Here is a 19,635-nt window from a genome sequence, read left to right on the forward strand (position 1 = left end):
GAGGATAGCAACGGAAATACCAAATAAAATTTACTAAACACATCTATTACCACTAAGATAAACTTGTAACCTTGAGTTGATCTTGGAAAAGGTCCCATAAGATCGGTTGCTATTATCTTTCATGATTGAGTGAGTAGCCTTAGGTTAAGGGGTCATAAAGCCTTTAGACTCATTTTGTTCCTCCTTATGCATGACACACAGTGAGCAACGTCCAACGTAACGAGACACATCACTCCGCAATTTCGGCCAAAAATACTTGTCGTTAATACGCTTATAAGTTTTCAGGATACCCATATGACCTGCTAAAGGGCTATCATGACACAATTTCAGCACTTCCAATCGCTGACCCTTAGGAACGACCTCTTTCCAATTGTCCACTTCCTCGACCAAAAATCAATGACTGGGACGGATATATTTATACAGCTTGCCACCAGACATTCTCCACTGAGGATACTTCAAGAGATTAGACTCGATTCTTCTTCAAAGTTGATCATACCAACTATCACAACTAAGAGGCGGTACAACCTCTTCAACCATATCAAGCACAGGAACTAACTGAGATAAGAAATCCGGGACAACATGTTCTTTCCTTTCCGATGCACAATCTTAAAGTCATATTGTTGCAACCTTACCGCCCATCGATCCAATCTTCCCGTGGGATCTTTTAAAATTTGGAGCCACACGAGGGAGCCACGACCGTAAACGGCAGACCCTCCAGATAAAGACGCAGTTTTGCTACTGCCCATAATACAGCTAAACATTCACGTTCCGTCGTAGAAAAATCTCTCTCCTGACGCGTTAGTATCTGCTCAGGAAACTGATTACTTTGTGACCATCCTGGCCTGGTTGCAATAATACGGCACCCATTCCGTATCTTGAGGCATCACATTGGACAACACAAGGCAAATTGTAGTCAGGGCAATTAAGTATCGCGGCGGAAGCTAGACATTCTTTTATTTTTTGAAAAGATTCTTCACAATCCGGGATCCAATTGAATTTTATTCTTTTCTTTAATATCGCTGTAATTGGAGCTAGTATTGTCGCAAAGGATGGAATAAACCTTCGACACCAGGAAAATGTGCCTATGATGCTACGGACTTCCTTGACAGATGTGGGTGTTGGGATGCGTAGCATAGCCTCGACCTTATCACCATCAACATTTAGTCCGCTTCTATCAACCACATGACCCAAATACTTCAGTTTACAAAATTGACATTTATCCCAGCAAACGGTTAACTTAGCTTCTCTCAAGCGTCTAGACACAGCCTGTGGCTCTGCTAAAGGAGAAGAAGCATGAGCTTGTCCTACCTCTGCCTGGAAAGGCTGATTCCAAACTGAAATTATATCGAGCGCTGCTGGTACAGAGCCAGATCCGCTAGGATGCTGCTTATCATGTAAATCCTGTGGCAACTTCAAAATCTCAGCAAAAAAGTCTGTCTTAAGAACCTGGGCTGCATCGGCGTCATCACCTGTTGGCAATATCATAAGGTTGATCCTCCCCAAGACATAGTTTTAATCTGTGTCCGCAATCTCAAGGACTCAGCACAAGTAGGAGATCCGGCGAACTTTCCAACAGCCGTAGTCAGCTCCGCAAGTTTAGTCTCGATTGTCGTTTTGTCCTGTGCAAAGGTGAATGGGTGCTCAGGACATCTAAAACTTTTATTTGCTGCCTCACGACTAAGTGCATCAGACAGACTAGACCTCATAGACTCAGCAGTGCCAGTAGACACTTCACGAATTTTAAGTAGTTGGGTACAAGTTTTAACACCATCTTTCAAAAGTTCGAAACTCAAAAAAAAATATCAACCAAAAGGAGCAAATATTTAAACAAAATCAAGATGTCACTAATAATATTAAAACACAGGTACAGTTTACTTTATTAATGGAAGCAAAACAAAAATAAAAAAATAAAAAAAATAGTCGCTTTATGCAATCTATTAAATTTCACAAAATATTTTCAAAATCTCATTGTACCATGACAAGTTACAAGTCAAAATACGATCTCAAAAAAAAATTATATTCACTAACACAAGTAAGTTAAACCACAATGTAAACTTCGAAGTCGAACTGCTCTAAAAAAAAAAATAAATTTGAAGTCCAACTGATGTAGAAATATTTCAAAGTCCAAATATATCTGTCCAAGTTCCGTTTTCAACTTCTTCCAACTTCACGTCACAAAAAGAACTATTAAGCACTTCTCTGCATACACTTCCACTAAACACGAAGTTCTAAGACTATACTACTCATCGCAAAGCCAGTGGTAAAGTAAATAAATCAAAGTTTACAAAATATGTCAAAATGACAGCAGAGTCTCAAGACAAAACAACAAACTTAATGTGACTCAGGCCAACAACAATGAAACTAGACTATAACCAAAGTCAATAAATAAAGGCCAAACACATTAGGTTAACCAACTAAGAGCCCACACAAGGGGTTGACAAAACAACGTTAATTAATTAGGTCACCGCGTTGGGCGGCAAAATATGTGGCGTACAAAACCGAATTTATATAAAAATGTTACATAATGTTTAACCACATATAAATCAGACGTACACCCGGAAAGAAAAGTGCTATATGGTGACAGTCTGGGAATGGCTTGCGGCTAGATAAATCAGTGGAGATGGTAGTGTGGTCCACAAAACAAAAAAAAATCCGAAGTTAAATCAGGGGCGCCAGGTAAATTGGCCCACAGGCTTCCCTACGTTACTATTCAATAAACCACTAACTTGCCAATAGGTTTACCACCATAATATTAAGTATAGTATACACCAACCTGAATAAGTAAAAAAATAAATGAAATTGCCTGAGATCAGGATTTAGTCAATTTTAATAAATAGATTCCCAAGATATTTGAAAACAATTATATATCACGATATTATTTAACTTTACCATAGGCTTAATAAAAAGAATATAAAAATGCGGCTTCTACCTGCCTAACAAAAATTCATAAAGATTGAAAATTTACCGGACGCTAAGGTGACTGGTGTGTGATTCAATACCATAAAATAATAATTAACCCAAATATGACACCACGAGAGCTCAGGTGCATGCGCAGAAAATAATATAAAAAAATAAATTTAGTTCAATTGTTTAACCCCTCTTAGACGCAGTTTACAAAATTATAGTATATACAAGGTCTCCAGAAACTCTACCGAGAAACAAAGACAGGAGATTTCTCATATTATAATTTTAAGACATTTTAACCCAATTCATCTATAAGGGAGCTAGAGTTCTTTGAAGATGGCGTCTTGAAACTAGTTTTTCTTAAATACCTCCAGAACGCTTCTATTTAGAAAAACAAAAATTGGTACGCATATTTATCTTCCAGAGATATATCGATTTCATCCATTGTGAATTTCTAGTACCAGTCATAGGCGTCCGTTTTGGGTAGGGCAACGGTTATTTTATCGCATAACTTTTTTGTCTTTAACTTTTACATTTTTGCATTTTTGATACTGGATTATTAAATAGGGAGGTATTCTAGTACTAAAAGTTACTCTTGATTAAAGTCGGTAGGATACACCGTTTTCTTGAAAAATTGATTTGAAAATTTTTCGTTTTTTGAATTAAAAAAAAAATGAAAAAAAATTCAAAAAACTGATGTATTTTACCAACTTAAAGCAAGAGTCACTTTTAGTACTAGAATACCCTATAATTAAATAATCTAAAGTCATAAATTGTTAAAAATTAAAGAAAAAAGTTGTGCGATAAACTAACCGTTGACCTACCCAAAACGGCCGCATATGACCGGTACTACAAATTCGCAATTAATGAAATCGATTCATCTCTGGAATATAAATAAACGTACTAGTTTTCGTTTTTCTAAATGGTTTTTTTTTAAATTTTTTTTGGAAATTCACAAAACGAAAAATTTTCAAATCGATTTTTCTAGAACACGGTGTGTCCTATCGGCTTAAGGGGGGGGGGGTATGGTTTGAAATATTTAATTTTTTTTATTATTTCAAATAAAAGTGCATACTTCCAAGACTACTCTCTGAAAATTTCAAAATAATCGGAGTAAAATTACCAGAGATACAGGGTGTTGAATATGCCTACCTTCGACTCGCGTTGCCGCGGCTTCGCGCCAGCACGCTTGAGCGTAGTGAGAAACGTTAAACAACTGTTTGCCTTCTCTTTTGTAGATTACTCCTCGATTTAAAAAACATATTCCAATGTGCATCACTTTACGATTTGGCAGACAAATAAGAAGATGAAGATGCAGTTGTCAAAACTTTAAACGCATTTTTCTCAAAACTGCTTTTTCAAATGCGGTGGACATTGTAACTAAAAAACTACTGGGCCGATCTACCTGATATTTTGTACATATTTTCCTCAGACATTTCATGAGGTAACAACGTCGAGATATTTTTCTTTTTTTGCTTATTTTTTGTTCAACAATAATAAGTCTGTTGATTTTCACAAAATTTTTACTAAAAATTTCATTTTTTTGAATTCTGAGTGATACCAAAAATTCAAAAATCATTAAAAATAAAAAACTCGACGTTGTGACCTCGCAAAACTCATAAGCTAATTAAATCTTTTTGAATTTTTTGTTTCGTATGATCGAGTGACGAGTTCTGATGTCCACCGCAAAATCCATTCTTTTGTGAGCTGCCTGTCAAAATTTGTCACCAATGGCTTATTTTCTAATATTTTCGATTGAATTTTTTTCTAAACATTCTTTGAAATTGTACTTAATACGCTTATTTAATTTAAAAATAAAATATTTGTACCAAAGCTTCGAAAAAAATTCACAAAAATGTGCTTGATATGTTGATTTCAAACCATACCCCCTCCTTAAAGCAAAAGTACCTTTTAGTACTACAATACTTCACTATTTAATAATCCTGTGTCAAAAATGCTTAAAAGTTAAAAACATAAAAGTTATGTTATAAAATAACCATTGCCCTACCCAAAACGGACGCCTATGACCGGTACTATAAACTATGTAGAATAAGAGGTAAAAATTAAAATAACTAGAAAAACCACAAATAATCTTTACAAAACTATATATCCCATACCAAAAATAGCGCTTAAATATTCCGTTAATACCTCGTTTAAATTAAAGATCGAACAATACCACGAATTTTCAGTCACTATAAACTTCACCAACAAGCGTTACAAAGTTAGTTACAAAGCGACTTACAAAGTTAGTATGCCTCCAAAAGTACCATTCGCAAATCCACTGAGACTTAGATGATAGGAACTCCAAGAATAAGATGTACCGATGTACATAAAATGTAAAGTTGAAAAATATAGCCCGACAAAAAAAACCCTGAAGGAGAAAAATCTAATTACCATACGTGTCTAAAATAATTATTTAGAAATAAAGATATTGATTTTAACACCTTGTTTATCTGCCTTTTGACGATAATGAAATAATACAAAAAAATTGTCTCTGAACTTAGAATGTATGACAACTTAGAATATTATATGAATATATTTTTAGAGATGGAATAAAAAAATAACTAAAACTTTTTAATTAAAAACGAAATTTCTGACATTCACACTTTTTAGCTAGTTTAGGGGTTTGAAATATCCCAAATTGGACCGAACCCTAGTCGGCTATTTGGTCTCGTGATTAAAGGCTAATTTCTTGATCTAGATGCAACTCCGGTGTAGACACGTGCCCACTAAATCCGCTCTTAGCGAAATTGCGGATATTTCGAAAATCCTTCCATGAAGGCGGCAAATTCCCTTGAATATCCATACAGTGTGTACTAGACCAGATCCCACATGGAACAGCAGCAAAAACAAACAAAATGCCGTTTTTAGCTAGCACGAAACTTTTTGGTACAACGTTCAAACCCAGAATAACTTCCTCCCCGCTGTGTTCCCGAACATTTGACACACTTGACACACGGAAGTCACCGAATAATACCGAGATTCAAACATTTATATTTTGTGATCCCAAGTCTTCCAAGACAGCTCTAGAAAGAACGATTTAAATTAGTTTCTTCAAAAACAGGAAGTTTTCCCTTAACTTCAGAACAATTTGACAGACTGAACCCTATTTGAAAACAACTATAAGGTTTCATTTTCGTCACCTTGACTATAGAGGCAACCGATGATACACGTCTCAAAAGGTTTAAATTTTTGAAAGTAGAGGTGAGATCTTCTACTTCTAGTTTGGAACGTACATAACAATCTGTTTAAAAATTTTATTTTGTAAAGAAAGGCCAAAGTGGATATCTGAGAGAAAATCTCACGCGCGACCGCTCGCGTACAAACCTACTTATCGACCAATGCCGGGTTAAAGATGGAAAGTTTGATCTTTCGGGCTTCTGGTTTCAGAAATGCAACCGGAAGTACTGGAAGTCACCGCAATAGTACAAGCGATGTATTATTCGAAGCGCCTTAGTAAGATGTGAACAAATATACACCCGGTTTCCGGTTTCATCACTGTCTGTTCGTCTGTCCGTCCATCCGCGAATATAACTTCTGCCTTAATAATACAGATAGAATGACAAACGAGGTGTCGAATGAAAGCATATAACCCAAGGATGTTATTAAAGATGATAAATTTGACCTCAGACTTCCGGTTTTAGAGTTGAAACTGAAAGTACAGTTTTAATATCACCGAAATAGTATTAGCGGTATATTACCCGACGTGCCCAAAATGACTCAAAATTAGTGAAATCGTATATCAATCGAAGCAAGATTACACGAATAGTTCAAATATCAACTTCCGGTTATACTTTCGATCACTTTGGCTGAAAACCTAAGACTTACGAAGTCCAATTATTTGATATTACATATATGATTTTTGTAACAATAAATCTGAATTTAAATTAAAAATTATACATTTAATGTTTAAAACAAATTTTCTTTTCCAGACCAAAAACATGTTACCACCATTATATAAAATGGCACATTACACTCAATGTGCTGCGGATCCTAGCAATTATTATTGTTCAGCTCAAGCTGAACTAATTGTACCATCTACAAATTTGAATATGGTAAATATGTTAAAAGTTAAGTAATTGTTTAAACTGTTGCGAATACAACTTGTTGTAATTATGGTGCAACTGACGCTCGCCTTTCTTTTCGACAAGCAAAACAATTTGGCTAGGTGTTTAAAGCAGGTTTTTCCTACATGCTCGTAAATGCGTTGGGTTTTTTGTGAGCCGGTTTTATGCAAACGTAGGGTTTGTGGTTCTCTCCCGCTATTTTTGAATATATTCGTGTTCCGCAACTCTCAAACAAGCAACATGTAGCACCGTTGTTCAAAAATATATCGCTAAATGCGATTTTTACTGTGTAAAATTAAGTCTAATAGTTAGTAGTAGTTCTGTATAGTTTGTGAATGTATGATCGCCAGAAAAAGGTAAATTCTTTCAATACATTTATACCTTGCACGAGTTTTTCTTATTACCACGAACCAGTCGAAGGAAGCCGCCCCCAACCGGCGGCTAGCAACAAGTAGAGGGGAGAAATCAACCCCCCATCTGATTGTTCCTATTCAAAGCGGATGTTGTTGCTGTTTTCCTGTAAAGCCGGAAGCTGGAGATTCATTTCAAAAAGCACGACGGCGATCATTTTTCGTTTCTATAAAAGCGTTTCCACACAGTAATCTCAAAATCCCACGCTACTTATAAAAAACAACTCTGTTTTCCTCATTTCTTCACAAAGAAAAAATAAAGTTGAATTTCTCACACACTCAATCGAAGTTGTCGTCCAAGAAGTTAGACACGCGGAGAGAAAGAGGTTTTATTGTTCTTCGAAGTTTGTCGTCGATACCTACCAGTTTCCAGTTTTCTCTCGTCTCTCAAAAATTGAAATCGTTATTGGAAGTTTATTGTCATAATATATTATGTTCGCTAGCTGTGTATTTAAAATTGTGGTTTTAACAGTGACTTTTATGCGGTTTGGTCACTTATTGTAAACCTTTAATAAATTATTTTTGTATCGTTGTTACATGTACTTTTTATAGTTGTATTATCGCTCTTTAAGTAGATATTAGATTTATGGTATATTATTAGTTCATGGTACAAATTATCTCTCGTTATATTTAAAAATTTGTATTATCCCTCTCAAGTAAAAAATGATTGATGTGGCAAACATTATAAAATTGAGAGGGCACACGAAAGCTTGTATTACTAGAATTCAAACATTTGTCTCAAAAAATCAAAATGCAGTTTAAATTGTGGCCATATATTGCACGAAAAAATGTATTAAACGAAACTTATCGCGAATATCTTATCCTACAAAAGGAACTCGAATAATAAGATTACGATAAACATAGTTCAGATAGGGATATATTTGCAGAACAGTATTATAATTTAGATTCGTATGTACACGAGAGAATCACGCAATTGTCTGCGAAACCGGTTCAGACTCAACCCATTGTAACAAATGTCTGTCAGCACATTTCAAAATGTAAAGCTCCCCGAGTTAAAAATACCCGTTTTTCTCCGGTGAAATATCCGAATGGTCCAGTTTCTTTGAAGTTTTCACAAATTAATAACAGATGATAAACAGTTATCTAATGTTAAAAAAAACTTATTTTTCTCATATCAGTGTTAAATAATGAACCGTTAAAGTTAATTGACAATCTTGAAAAAATCGACTCCAATTTTAAAATCGCAATAAAAAACTTATGCGAAAGATTTGAAAATAAATACTTAATAGTAAATAGTCATTTGAATAGCTTATTAATACTAACTAGAACTTACTCTACTCATAATTAACATTCTGCTTTAGCAAATCTCATCGTCACAAGTCAACTCGGGGATTTAATCCTCATTATTCTCTTTGCAGAAAAATAGACTACTACACAAAAAGACCAATTGAAACCGAGAGTGATATCAAAAAACTCCCAAGTTAAACTGATTTCTTCGAATTTATCGAAAGACAATGTAAAGTTCTCGAAAATCTCGTTCATGAGCGCCCTAACTCTCCTAAGCCAAAACAATCCTCCCCTTTTTCTTCCGTCAACACAGTTAGCAATAATATGCAGTATAGTGTCAATAATCAGTACTTTAAATATTTTTTGTGTCAAAATAATTCGCACAAGATATACACTTCTCAGGAATTTTTAAATATATCGGAAGAGGAGCGTTTTCAAACAGTAAAAGTAAAGAAAGGATAGCTCAACTGCTTGGCTAATGGTCACTCGGCATGTTCATGTTGTACCTCTACGTCAAATTGCGCTAAATGTGGCAGGAGGCATCACTCATTACTCCACTTCTCTAACGGTTTTACTCACAACTCAAATAATTCTCGTTTCATCCCAAGAACAAATCAAGAATCTCGTAGTCTATCGAACCGAAACACTGACTTTCAAAATACTCGTCACTCTCAAGATTCACAAGGAAATCATAATTCTCAAAATACTCGTACTCACTGTAATGTATCTCGTGATCCCAACACTTTAATGTGTTACAATCTATGACTCTCATAATATTCCAGTTAAGGTACGCTGCCTTACAGGTTCAGCTAGCCAGCTGTCGTTTATCAATAAAGAAGTAGCAAGTCGCTTAAAGTGTAATTATACCTTACACAAAAATCTTCAAATTTCTGGTATATCCGAAATCTGTTCGATGTCGAATAAAGTGGTGGATTTTAATATTTTTTCAAACGTTAATCCCACGAAACAATTTATACTCTCGTGTGCCATTCTCCTAACCATCACTTGTAAGCATCCTCAAATGACATTGGATTTTAATGCTCTCAAAATTTCACCAAACATCCATCTAGCTGATCCAGAATTTTGTGCTCCTGCCGAAGTTCAAATGTTGCCTGGAGCAGATATTTCTTTCGACTTACTTATGGTTCAATAAAATTAGGCCCTAATCTTCCCACTTTAACAAACACTCACCTCTGAAATCTTGTAGGTGGAATTGTACGTCATCCCTCAGGATCAACTAACTCACATTCCACACTCAACATCCAAGAAAATACTCAACCTCGAAATGAAGTATCCTTGTTCGTTCAAGCTCAAAAATACCGATTCACTCGTACGGTCGTTTTGGGAAATTGAAGAAGTCTCGTCTCTTACTTGTACTCTAAAAATACTAACTGTATAAACAATTTATTCACGAATATATAGCACTTGAACATTGCAGATATGTTCCTCTCTCCACTAGAAATAGTCACTCTGATTTAAAATATTTTATTCCTCACCGTTGTGTTTTGAAAGATAGCGTAACAAAAAGTTGCGTGTTGTCTTTGATAGTAGTATGAACACTACCTCAAATCTAAGTCTCAATGATATAATGCTTCCTGGTTATACAGTACAGCGCGAACTTTTCGATATTTTGATAAATTTCAGATTATTTAAATACTGTATTGTAGCAGATCTACGTCATATGTACAGAAAAATTCAAGTAAATCCCGAACAAGTCTTTCTGTTGAATATATTATGGCGTAATTCCCTCAAGAGGACTTAAAATGTCTTAAACTCGGAACTATCACTTATGTATTAAATAACTCTGGTTTTCCCAGCACTAGTTGTCTTAAGGAGTTAGCTTAAAGCAATGCTGACATCGATCCATCGATGATATGTTGTACGGCTGCAATGATTTCGAAGCACTATTCGAAATTCATCGTCAATTAACCGAATGTTTAAAACTCGCCTGTTTCTCGCTTCATAAATGGTGTGCAATCTCTCCTGAATTTCTCGCAAGGATCTCTAATATCTCTAATGAAGAGTTATGTAATTAATCCCGAAAATCACACGAATAAAATTCTCGGTTTATGTTGTAATTCTCACTCTGATCATTTTTCAGTTCTTGTACCAAAGGTTTCCGTCAAGAATACCTATACAAAAAGAGAAGTTCTCTTTTTAATCGCTTCAATTTACGACCCTATGGCATTGGTTAACCCCCTAGTGGTAACTGCCAAGTTAATTATGAGAAAGATTTGGTTGGAAAAATCGAATTGGGATGACTGTCTCAGTTCAAATTTACTCTCAGAATGGAATTTATTTTTAGAAACACTTCCTCACCTCTCTAATCTCAAGATTCCCAGGTTGCTGCTAAATTCTAGTAATGTCTTCTTCTTCTTGTGCCACTCCTATCGGAGATTGGAAATCATTAAGCCTAGCCTGACCTTGTTTACAGCTGACCTAAAAAGTTCATTAGTGGTGCAACCAAACCACTCTCTCAAATTCCGCAACCATGACATTCTTCTACGGCCTGGATTCCGTTTTCCTTCTATTATTTCTTTCGGTATATTTTGCAGTAATTGTATTTATGACTTCTCATCAGTTGACCCAAATATTCGAGTTTTCTTCGTTAACAAAATCTCTGGGTCTTTTCCTATCCTTCGTATTACTTCAAGGTTTGTGATTCTTCCAACCCAGCTTATCTTCAGCATTCGACGGTAGCACCACATCTCGAAATTTTCAATATTTTTTATGTTGTTCTGTTTGAGAATCCAGGCTTCTACACCGTACAATAGCGTGTTACATACGTAGCCTCTTAGCATTCTTAATCTTAGAGGGATGCTTATATCTCTGTTGCAGAAGAATTTTCTCATCTTTATGAAGGTGGTCTAGCAATGTAATAAGTATTCAAATACATGGGTTTTCAGATGCAAGTCTTAACGCATACGGTGCTTGCGTTTACTTGAGAACTTCAAATGAAAACGGCTTTATCTCTTGCAATCTAATCTCCTCAAAGAGTCGTGTTAGTCCTGGGTAGATATTATTTTAAATTTTTTGGATCATTCTAAAAATATGTATAGAAAAGTTTTTTTTGTAATTTTTCCCTTACGTTGATCGTTTTCGATTAAAATAATTTAAAACTAAAAAAAGAACAAAAAATAATTTCAAAGCTCAAAAACACAAGTAAAAATATTATTTTTATAATTACATATCAGGTATTCAAGCTCAAACCTTCTTCTATCAGGTCCTGATAAGAATTTTTTCCGCTTTATTCTAAAATATAATCGTCGGTATACTGCGAAAACCAGATAAATGACACATTTTAAAATATTGAGTTAAGTATACCCAAATTCTCAGCTTTTTACGCTCTACATACAGGTAAAACCCAATAAATGATACGACTTACCATTCAGCAGATAATTTGTGTAATAAACAAATAAGTTACACCTAACCAACTTTTCATTTTCAAATAAAACAATATATCGCTACTTACTTCCATAAAATCAAAGTTCTGTTGCATGTAAAACCAACTAAGCGCACATATATATTTGCCGGACAACAATATATTTCTACTGCTTTAAATCTACCATATTCAGTAAAAAGGTGATAAGTGTCTTTAATACAGTGTGATTTATTTTGATTTACAGGTAAAACCAGGTAAGTGACCGCACCTCGATCTTAAATTTAGGTTTAATCAGCTAGGTCTCGTAACTATTTCAAACTAATGATAGAATATTATTTCTGATATATGCATCTTTCACGAGCATATCGAATATCAAACACAACTGGTACACTTAATTCAAAATAAAGCACTAAACTTTAAAAACGTTTTTTCTCGATTTCGGTATTTCGACATATGTATTCGGTTTTCGTAGTATACCGACGAATTATTTTTTTGTTAATGTGGATGGTTCCTTATGGTTAGACGGTCGATCGGGCTGAATTAACAACTAAAAAACAATGTCTTAAAATGAAATATGTCCAAAATATTTATCAAGAACTGAATAAGATTTGAACTTAAATTTAAGTACTTCGTAATATCATAAAAATAATTTTTTACTTATATTATGTTTTTGAGCATTGAAAATCGTCATCCCTGAAAATTTTTTATAACCCAAAAACGATCAAGTCGAGAAAAATTGCAGTAGACAATTTTTGTTTAGAATGATCCAACAAATTGAAAGTAATATCTGCCGGGGTCGAATTTTTTTAATTTATAAGTCATTTTTGATTATTAATTAATTATAGTCAGAACAAAATTACATGGAGCGCCCTTTGTTTTTTATAAATTGTTAACATATTTAATTACATATCAAATAATTTTTATCCAGATCGGTGCAGATTAACCTTAGATTGTATCTTAGACTAATAAGCATCATTTGATATTGATATAGGTACACTTTAAAATTAAAATATTTTGTCGTTTTATAAATGTATATACCTAATTATCTATGTATAACAATGTCTTTTTTAGAATATCAGTTTAGACATAAGTAGATTTGACCGAAAATTTATATACAGAACTCTATGTATACCTAAAAGGTTTATAAAAGATGACTTTGAACTCAACTCTTATTCATCTTACCTAGTTAATGAAGAAATAGAGCCATTTCGGTTAAGTGCCAAAGTTGAAGATACAACTTGTAACAAAATAAAATTGGAAATGAATGCCTATGATATAATTTTTTTGTAAGTATTTTTTCTTACCTAATCTAAAATAAAAATATTGTAAAATGTGTGATGCAATTCTATAATTGCCTTATGGGTGGTCAAATTTCACAAACTACACCGGTTCTAGCTTGAAGTCCACCCCTTTTGAAACATAGAAAAACGATTAGAAGGCTTTCATACAAAAAGCCACATTTTTCCACAGCATTTTCCGATTTTAATTAAAAATTGAGTCAAATTTCTGAGCTCTTTATACTAAATACACTTTATATTTGCATTTGACGGCTCGGTTTCTAATCCGGAAACCGTTCTCAAAAAGAATTTTTACAAATAGAAATTATTCTAACATTAAATTTCACAGAGGTAATTTTTTCCGGTTCATGTGAATTGTTTCCGGTACCTTTCATCTGGATATCACTTCTATCTATCTCTCTATCAGCCTTGCAACATCCAATATTGGATGTAGGTTTCTCTTTCGCTCTTCCATGTATCTCTATGCTGAGCCATGTGCATCCATTTTGAGCGTAGTTTCAGTTTCATCTCAATTAACTTTACATCTGCATACATCTCACATATCAACTTGTTTTTTCTCTGCAACCTGCTTTAGTTTGCTGGTTAAATCAATCTAAATAAAATACTAAGTTCGAAAATTCATTGATTGTGCTCTTTCCGCTCCATAAAATGTTAAATCTCTTTCCGTAGTTCAAAAAACTTTTAAGAATGTCATCTTGACTAGGCCCTCCCACTTCATGCTAATCAACCACGTACAATAGTCAGCTTCCAGATCTGGCAGGAACTCTTGGTACAAACGGTGTGTGAGCTCACTTTCTCTTTTAAAGTTAATAGTGGATATATAACCGTGGCCAATATGAACAGTACAATGAACCTCTTGATGAACAAGACAATGAAATATCAAGGGCGCAGCTGATCCTGAGTCTTTCTGTTTTGTACTGATTCTCCTTATATCATCCTCCCTGACCCCTTGTCTATAATATAATCCAATACGGACCAAAAGAATTTTTGGCTGCCAAGCTGTGGCCAGTGAAAGGATTGGTGTTTTTATGAGCGATGTGAAATCGACTGCCCCGAATTCTCCTGCATACTCTCAGGGTCAGGTGTAATGTTTTCGAAAGATCTTGCAATTTGTAGTCGTACAGAGGTTGATAGTTAACTGAACCAGTGTACTGAAATTTATAAACCGTACTGTACTTCTACTAAATCCCACAGATAATGAAATTTGACGATTGTGTGACGTATTACCACTTACGTCCTAACACAAGCAAAACTGAAACCTATCTCTTTCACCTGTTAAATCAGCTTGCGAGCGATACCCTCAATATAACTCTAAATGATACTGCTATCACACATAACAACAACCTCAAATATCTAGGCGTCACACTTGATAGAACCCTCACCTTCAAAAGCCAGCTTACAAACACAGCCGGTAAAATGAGAACAATAAACAATATAACAACAAAACTTGCTAGAACAACTTGGAGTGCTTCTGCAGATACTCTTCGGATCTCTGTTCTAGCTTTGGTATTTTCAGTTGCAGAATATTGTGCACCAGTATGGTTAAATAGTGCACATACAAACAAAATCGATGTCCAACTTAATCAAACCATAAGAATAATCACTGGAACAATAAAATCAAACCCAGTGAGATGGTTGCCGACAATGAGTAATATTTCTCCACCATATTTACGCCGTACAGCAGCATTAGTGAAAGAGTACCAGACGCAAAAGAGCACCAGCGATTGGGATCTAGAAATTCCCCAATCAGATCTGTCCGAAAAATTGGTGATTCCTATGATATACAAAGGCAATGGTCCACAAGATGGATGCCAATAATAGAAGCAGACTATATTCAGATATCCACCCCAACTCGGGGTTTCATCGGATCAAATCTGACCCAGTCCACCTGGGCGAGGCATAATCGCATACGTACCGGACATGGTAAATGTGCTAATCATGTGCTGATTCTCTGTTCTAACGAGGGCGTGCGGAAAGTCCACAGTGCGATTGCGGATCACCTAGACCAGTGGTTCCCAACCTTTTTCGGCCTACCGCCCATTTTTCCAAAAACAAAATACTTAACGCCCCCCTTAAAAAACTCTTCCATTCTTAAAATTAGTAACGCACTTTCATTCACAATTGTTTTATCTTTTTTGGCTCAAAGGCTACCTTAAATATGATTCGCCGGCCCCTTAATAATCCAAGCAACAACAAATTTAAAAAAAAAATGTTTTATTCAAAAATACAGTATTCATGTATTGATCAAACTTTAACTTAAATACATATCATAAAAAACAATATAATAATAATATAATGAGAAGGCTGACCTTGATCTAATGATAGTAATCTGTCAATATTTGGTTCCATACTTGTCATCAGAAATCTTAAATCACCGCGCTCCACTATGGACAATCTATTTCTCTTCTTTGTTAATAAATTGCTGACTATGCTAAATCCTCTTTCGGCTAAATACGATGAAGGAAAGGCAATAAAGAACTTCTTTGATGCTGCCCATAAAGCTGGATATAATACTGAAATTTGACATTGCAGCCAAAATTCTTGATATCCATTTTTAAATTTCTTTTTTAACTCTTCATTTGTTGACAATTCTATTAATTCCTCCTGTAGTGATAATTCTGCTGTTTCTAAACTTGAGAACGGTTCTAGCACCCAATCTGGAATAATCAGACCAAGGATATGCTGAAATCTATTCCTAAAATCTTCTTGAAGTGCTTCCAAGTGCTGGCAATATACCAGAATGTCTTCATCATTTGTCTCCACCGAGGAAAGATTTTGAAACTGATGAAATTGTCTCCGACCCAAATTTTGCCTATACAAATTAAGTTTTGACACGAACGAGGAAATAGTTCCTTTTGCTTTGATCAAATTCAAATTATCACCTTGTAGCTGTAGGTTTGTTTCATTAAATTTATCGTATAAATCAGTTAAATAAGCAATATCGCTCTTAAATTTTAATAAATTGTCTCTCAAAGAATCATCTTTGCTTTCAAAAAACTCTAAAACTGAGTCAAAGAGATCATAAAATCTTTTTAGACAGGTACCCTTCGAAAGCCATCGAACTTCTGTGTGCAACAATAAACAATTAAAATTCTCGTCGTTTTCATCACACAGTTTTCTAAACAATCTATAATTGAGAGCACTGCTTCTGATCTTGTTAACTGCAGTAATTACATATTGTAGTGAACAATGAAGGCGATCACTAAGATTTTTTGCAACTAAATGCTGTCTGTGAATTACACAATGCACGGCGAGTATATTTGGTACTGCTTTTTTCAAATATGCTATCAGTCCGCGGTGTCGTCCAACCATTGCCGGAGCACCATCTGTAGCAACAGTTATGACATCTTCCAGAGGTATACTTTTATCTGTAAAATAGTGTTCCAGAACATCAAATATCGATTTGCCTTTAGTATCTGTTTCCAGTATTCTTACAAATAACAGTTCTTGACAAATTTTTTCACTTTTTATGAAGCGAACGTACGCAAGAAGTAAAGACTCATTGTTTGGCAGAGTTGATTCATCAAGCTGTAAAGAAAACTCAGTAGTCTTTAAATAATCAGTTAGAGAACGCTCCACATCCTCAGACATTTCGTCAATTCGTCTCTGTACCGTATTATTGCTTAATGGAATTTTTTTAATAATATCAGATGCCGGCTGGTGCAGTACAGTCCGCAAAACTTCACTTACAGCTGGCAGTATTAATTCTTCGCCAATAGTATGAGGTTTTCCTGATTTAGCTATAAGTAAGGAAATGTTATAAGAAGCACGTAGCCCATCATCGTCTTGCTTTGATGCTGCTGAAAAGATACTAGCTAAAGTTGGACGTTTGAAATGTTGTTTTTTGAGCATTTCAAAATATGATAAATTTCTGTCTTTTCTGTCGGGATGTATTTTGGTCAAATGTTCTTGTAATCGTGAAGGTTTCGTGGCTTCATTTGAGAAAACTCTCTGGCAAATTAAACACATTGGTAATGCCTTATTAGAAGGCGACTGAATAAAACCATACTTCAAATGTTCGACATTGTATTGTCTGCACTTTTTTTTTTGGATCGGACATACTGTAGGTATATCTGTAAAAATAAATATGCTGTAGCCACCGCTTTGATAATTTTAAATAATAAACTTTTAAATATCTTTTTAGTTAGCAAAATCAATATTTAAGAGTGGCGGAATATCCAAGCAAGTAGTCGAGAAATTTAAAACATGTCACAAGTAAATAAATATACACTGAGAGAAGAATTTGAGGAAAAATTACAAAAGAACTTATTAAAAATTACCATACTGTACACATGTTATAAAAATAACTTTATATTCCGTAAATAGTTTATTTTTGGCAGTCTATGATCAGATTACTATTCAGTATAGTAAATTTTATTAAGATTTTTTGTACTTTTTCCCCAATTCTTCTCTCAGTGTAGGTAGGTCCTAATTAACTTTTTTACTTTGATCCAGTTTGTGCAAGTTGGTACTTTTTGAATATTTTACAATAACTTTACATATAAGGAAACAAATTTAGATTTATTACATTTTTACAAATACCTCGTAAATTACGATAGGGAAAAATAATAAAGAATTATAGTAAGTGATATAAATGCCAAGTAGATAGTTACCTTTGTGACAAATATGTATTACAATAAAATATATTTCTAATAAATGCACTGCAACTTTCTGCAAATAACACACAGAAAATTCACCACCCTGCTTTAGCGAAACAATCTCGAATGATTAAGTTATGCCTGACCAAACTGAAACGTTCGACTGCAACGTCGAAATTGTTGCAGTGTTGGACTGAGTGATAAATAAAAAATTGCACGGTGCATAACCAAAATGCATTTTGTGCATTTCGTTTATAATTTCGGATTCACCTTCTCTATTTCTGTGTGAGAAGCGAAAAGCAAAGTTGTTAGAAGCAACGAAGCAATGAGTTACTTTAGGGGGGCGGCAGCTGTTCCTCAACGCCCCCCAAATTTTCCTTGGACCCAAAAAGCCCCCTTATCTCTCTTCAACGCCCACCGGTGGGCGGTAACGCCCCCGTTGGGAACCACTGACCTAGACAGACCATAAGCCATTGTGTTTCAGACTGCCTAAATCGTGGCTACCGTGGAAACCTCCAGGACTTTGTGGAATGCTCCCCAGAAGCAATTGAATGGCTATGTACATTAAACATTAATATTTAGGTTCATTCGTTATATTTTAGTACTTGAATAATATATTATATTTGTGTATTTATCGTACTGTGAAAGTCCATACGCTAAAAAAATACCACTATTAGAGTAAGCACAAACTCGATCTTGTTAAAAAATTTGATTTCGTAAAAAATATTAAATTAACTTAACATATTTTCTGTTTGTTACTGTATATTTTTAGGATTCTGGTCATAGTTTACAATGTATTGGTAATATTTGCTACTTATAAGGGAAAAATCTATGAGAAGGAACAGGGTGAGTACATCTGATTATTTTATGTAACGTGAAATCATAACTGAAGTTTTATGAAATGTCAAATATGAGAATGCCCAAAACGAGGTTCAATTTTAAGAGGAAACAGTAGCGATCAATAGGTAGCGAAAACGCGTTCCAAGATTGCGGCTGTAATTTTAAATATTTTTTCGAGATATTTGGCACACGTATTCGTAATATAATAAAGAATGGCGGTACAGAGCCCAATTTGAAAAATATATTAATATGTGGAAATTACTCTGTAATTAAATACAGTATTAAAAAAACAAGCCTGTACCGCCATTAAGAAGAACAAAAAAATGCACTTTCTTCAAATAAACTTTTTTATCCGATGCCTAGATTTTGTGTCATTTTGGAACTACTAATAAAATAAAAAAATTTAGTAGTTACAGAATGACACAAAATCTAGGAATCGGATAAAAAAGTTTATTTGAAGAAAGTGTATTTTTTTGTTCGTCTTAATGGCGGTACAGGCTCGTTTTTTAATATTTTATTTAATTACAGAGTAATTTCCACATATTAATATATTTTTCAAATTGGGCTTTGTACCGACATTCTTTATTATACAGGGTGAGTCATGAGGAACTGTACATACTCCTACCTCGTATAGAGGCCCCTATGGGGAATAACAAATGACCATTAAAAAGTGTCTGCTCCCATTGTTTAATAATATACAGGGCGAGTTTCGCATTTTGACAGAAATTTATATTTGTCATAATTTTTGAACGGTCAGATCGATGTGTCTCTTTTTTTGGTCAACCGTTACACTATTACCACCTAATCAACTGACTTATTCAAACTAGAAAAAAATCAGGTCCGGCTTTAAAAAATTAGTTTGTTTGGGTCTTAGAAAAAATTTCATCC

The 19,635-nt window shown here is 34.5% G+C and overlaps 1 protein-coding gene across 4 annotated transcripts in view; it reads left to right on the plus strand.

Moving 5' to 3' along the window:
• The window catches only part of LOC126884024 (O-acyltransferase like protein-like), a 190,726-nt gene that overhangs the window by 12,271 nt on the left and 158,820 nt on the right, over positions 1 to 19,635 (plus strand). Inside the window, exons 2-4 of one of the 4 annotated variants that reach the window (XM_050649807.1) lie at positions 6,837 to 6,974; positions 13,083 to 13,297; positions 18,680 to 18,753. In XM_050649807.1, coding sequence (XP_050505764.1) covers positions 6,846 to 6,974; positions 13,083 to 13,297; positions 18,680 to 18,753 — 418 coding nt within the window. In that variant the 5' untranslated portion in view covers positions 6,837 to 6,845. Of the gene's footprint in view, positions 1 to 6,836; positions 6,975 to 7,189; positions 7,328 to 13,082; positions 13,298 to 18,679; positions 18,754 to 19,635 lie in introns of those variants that run through there. The other 3 variants (XM_050649808.1, XM_050649809.1, XM_050649810.1) reach the window with 3 other exon arrangements.

The sequence above is a fragment of the Diabrotica virgifera genome, chromosome 4 (assembly GCF_917563875.1).
Source record: "Diabrotica virgifera virgifera chromosome 4, PGI_DIABVI_V3a".
Lineage (NCBI taxonomy): Eukaryota > Metazoa > Arthropoda > Insecta > Coleoptera > Chrysomelidae > Diabrotica > Diabrotica virgifera.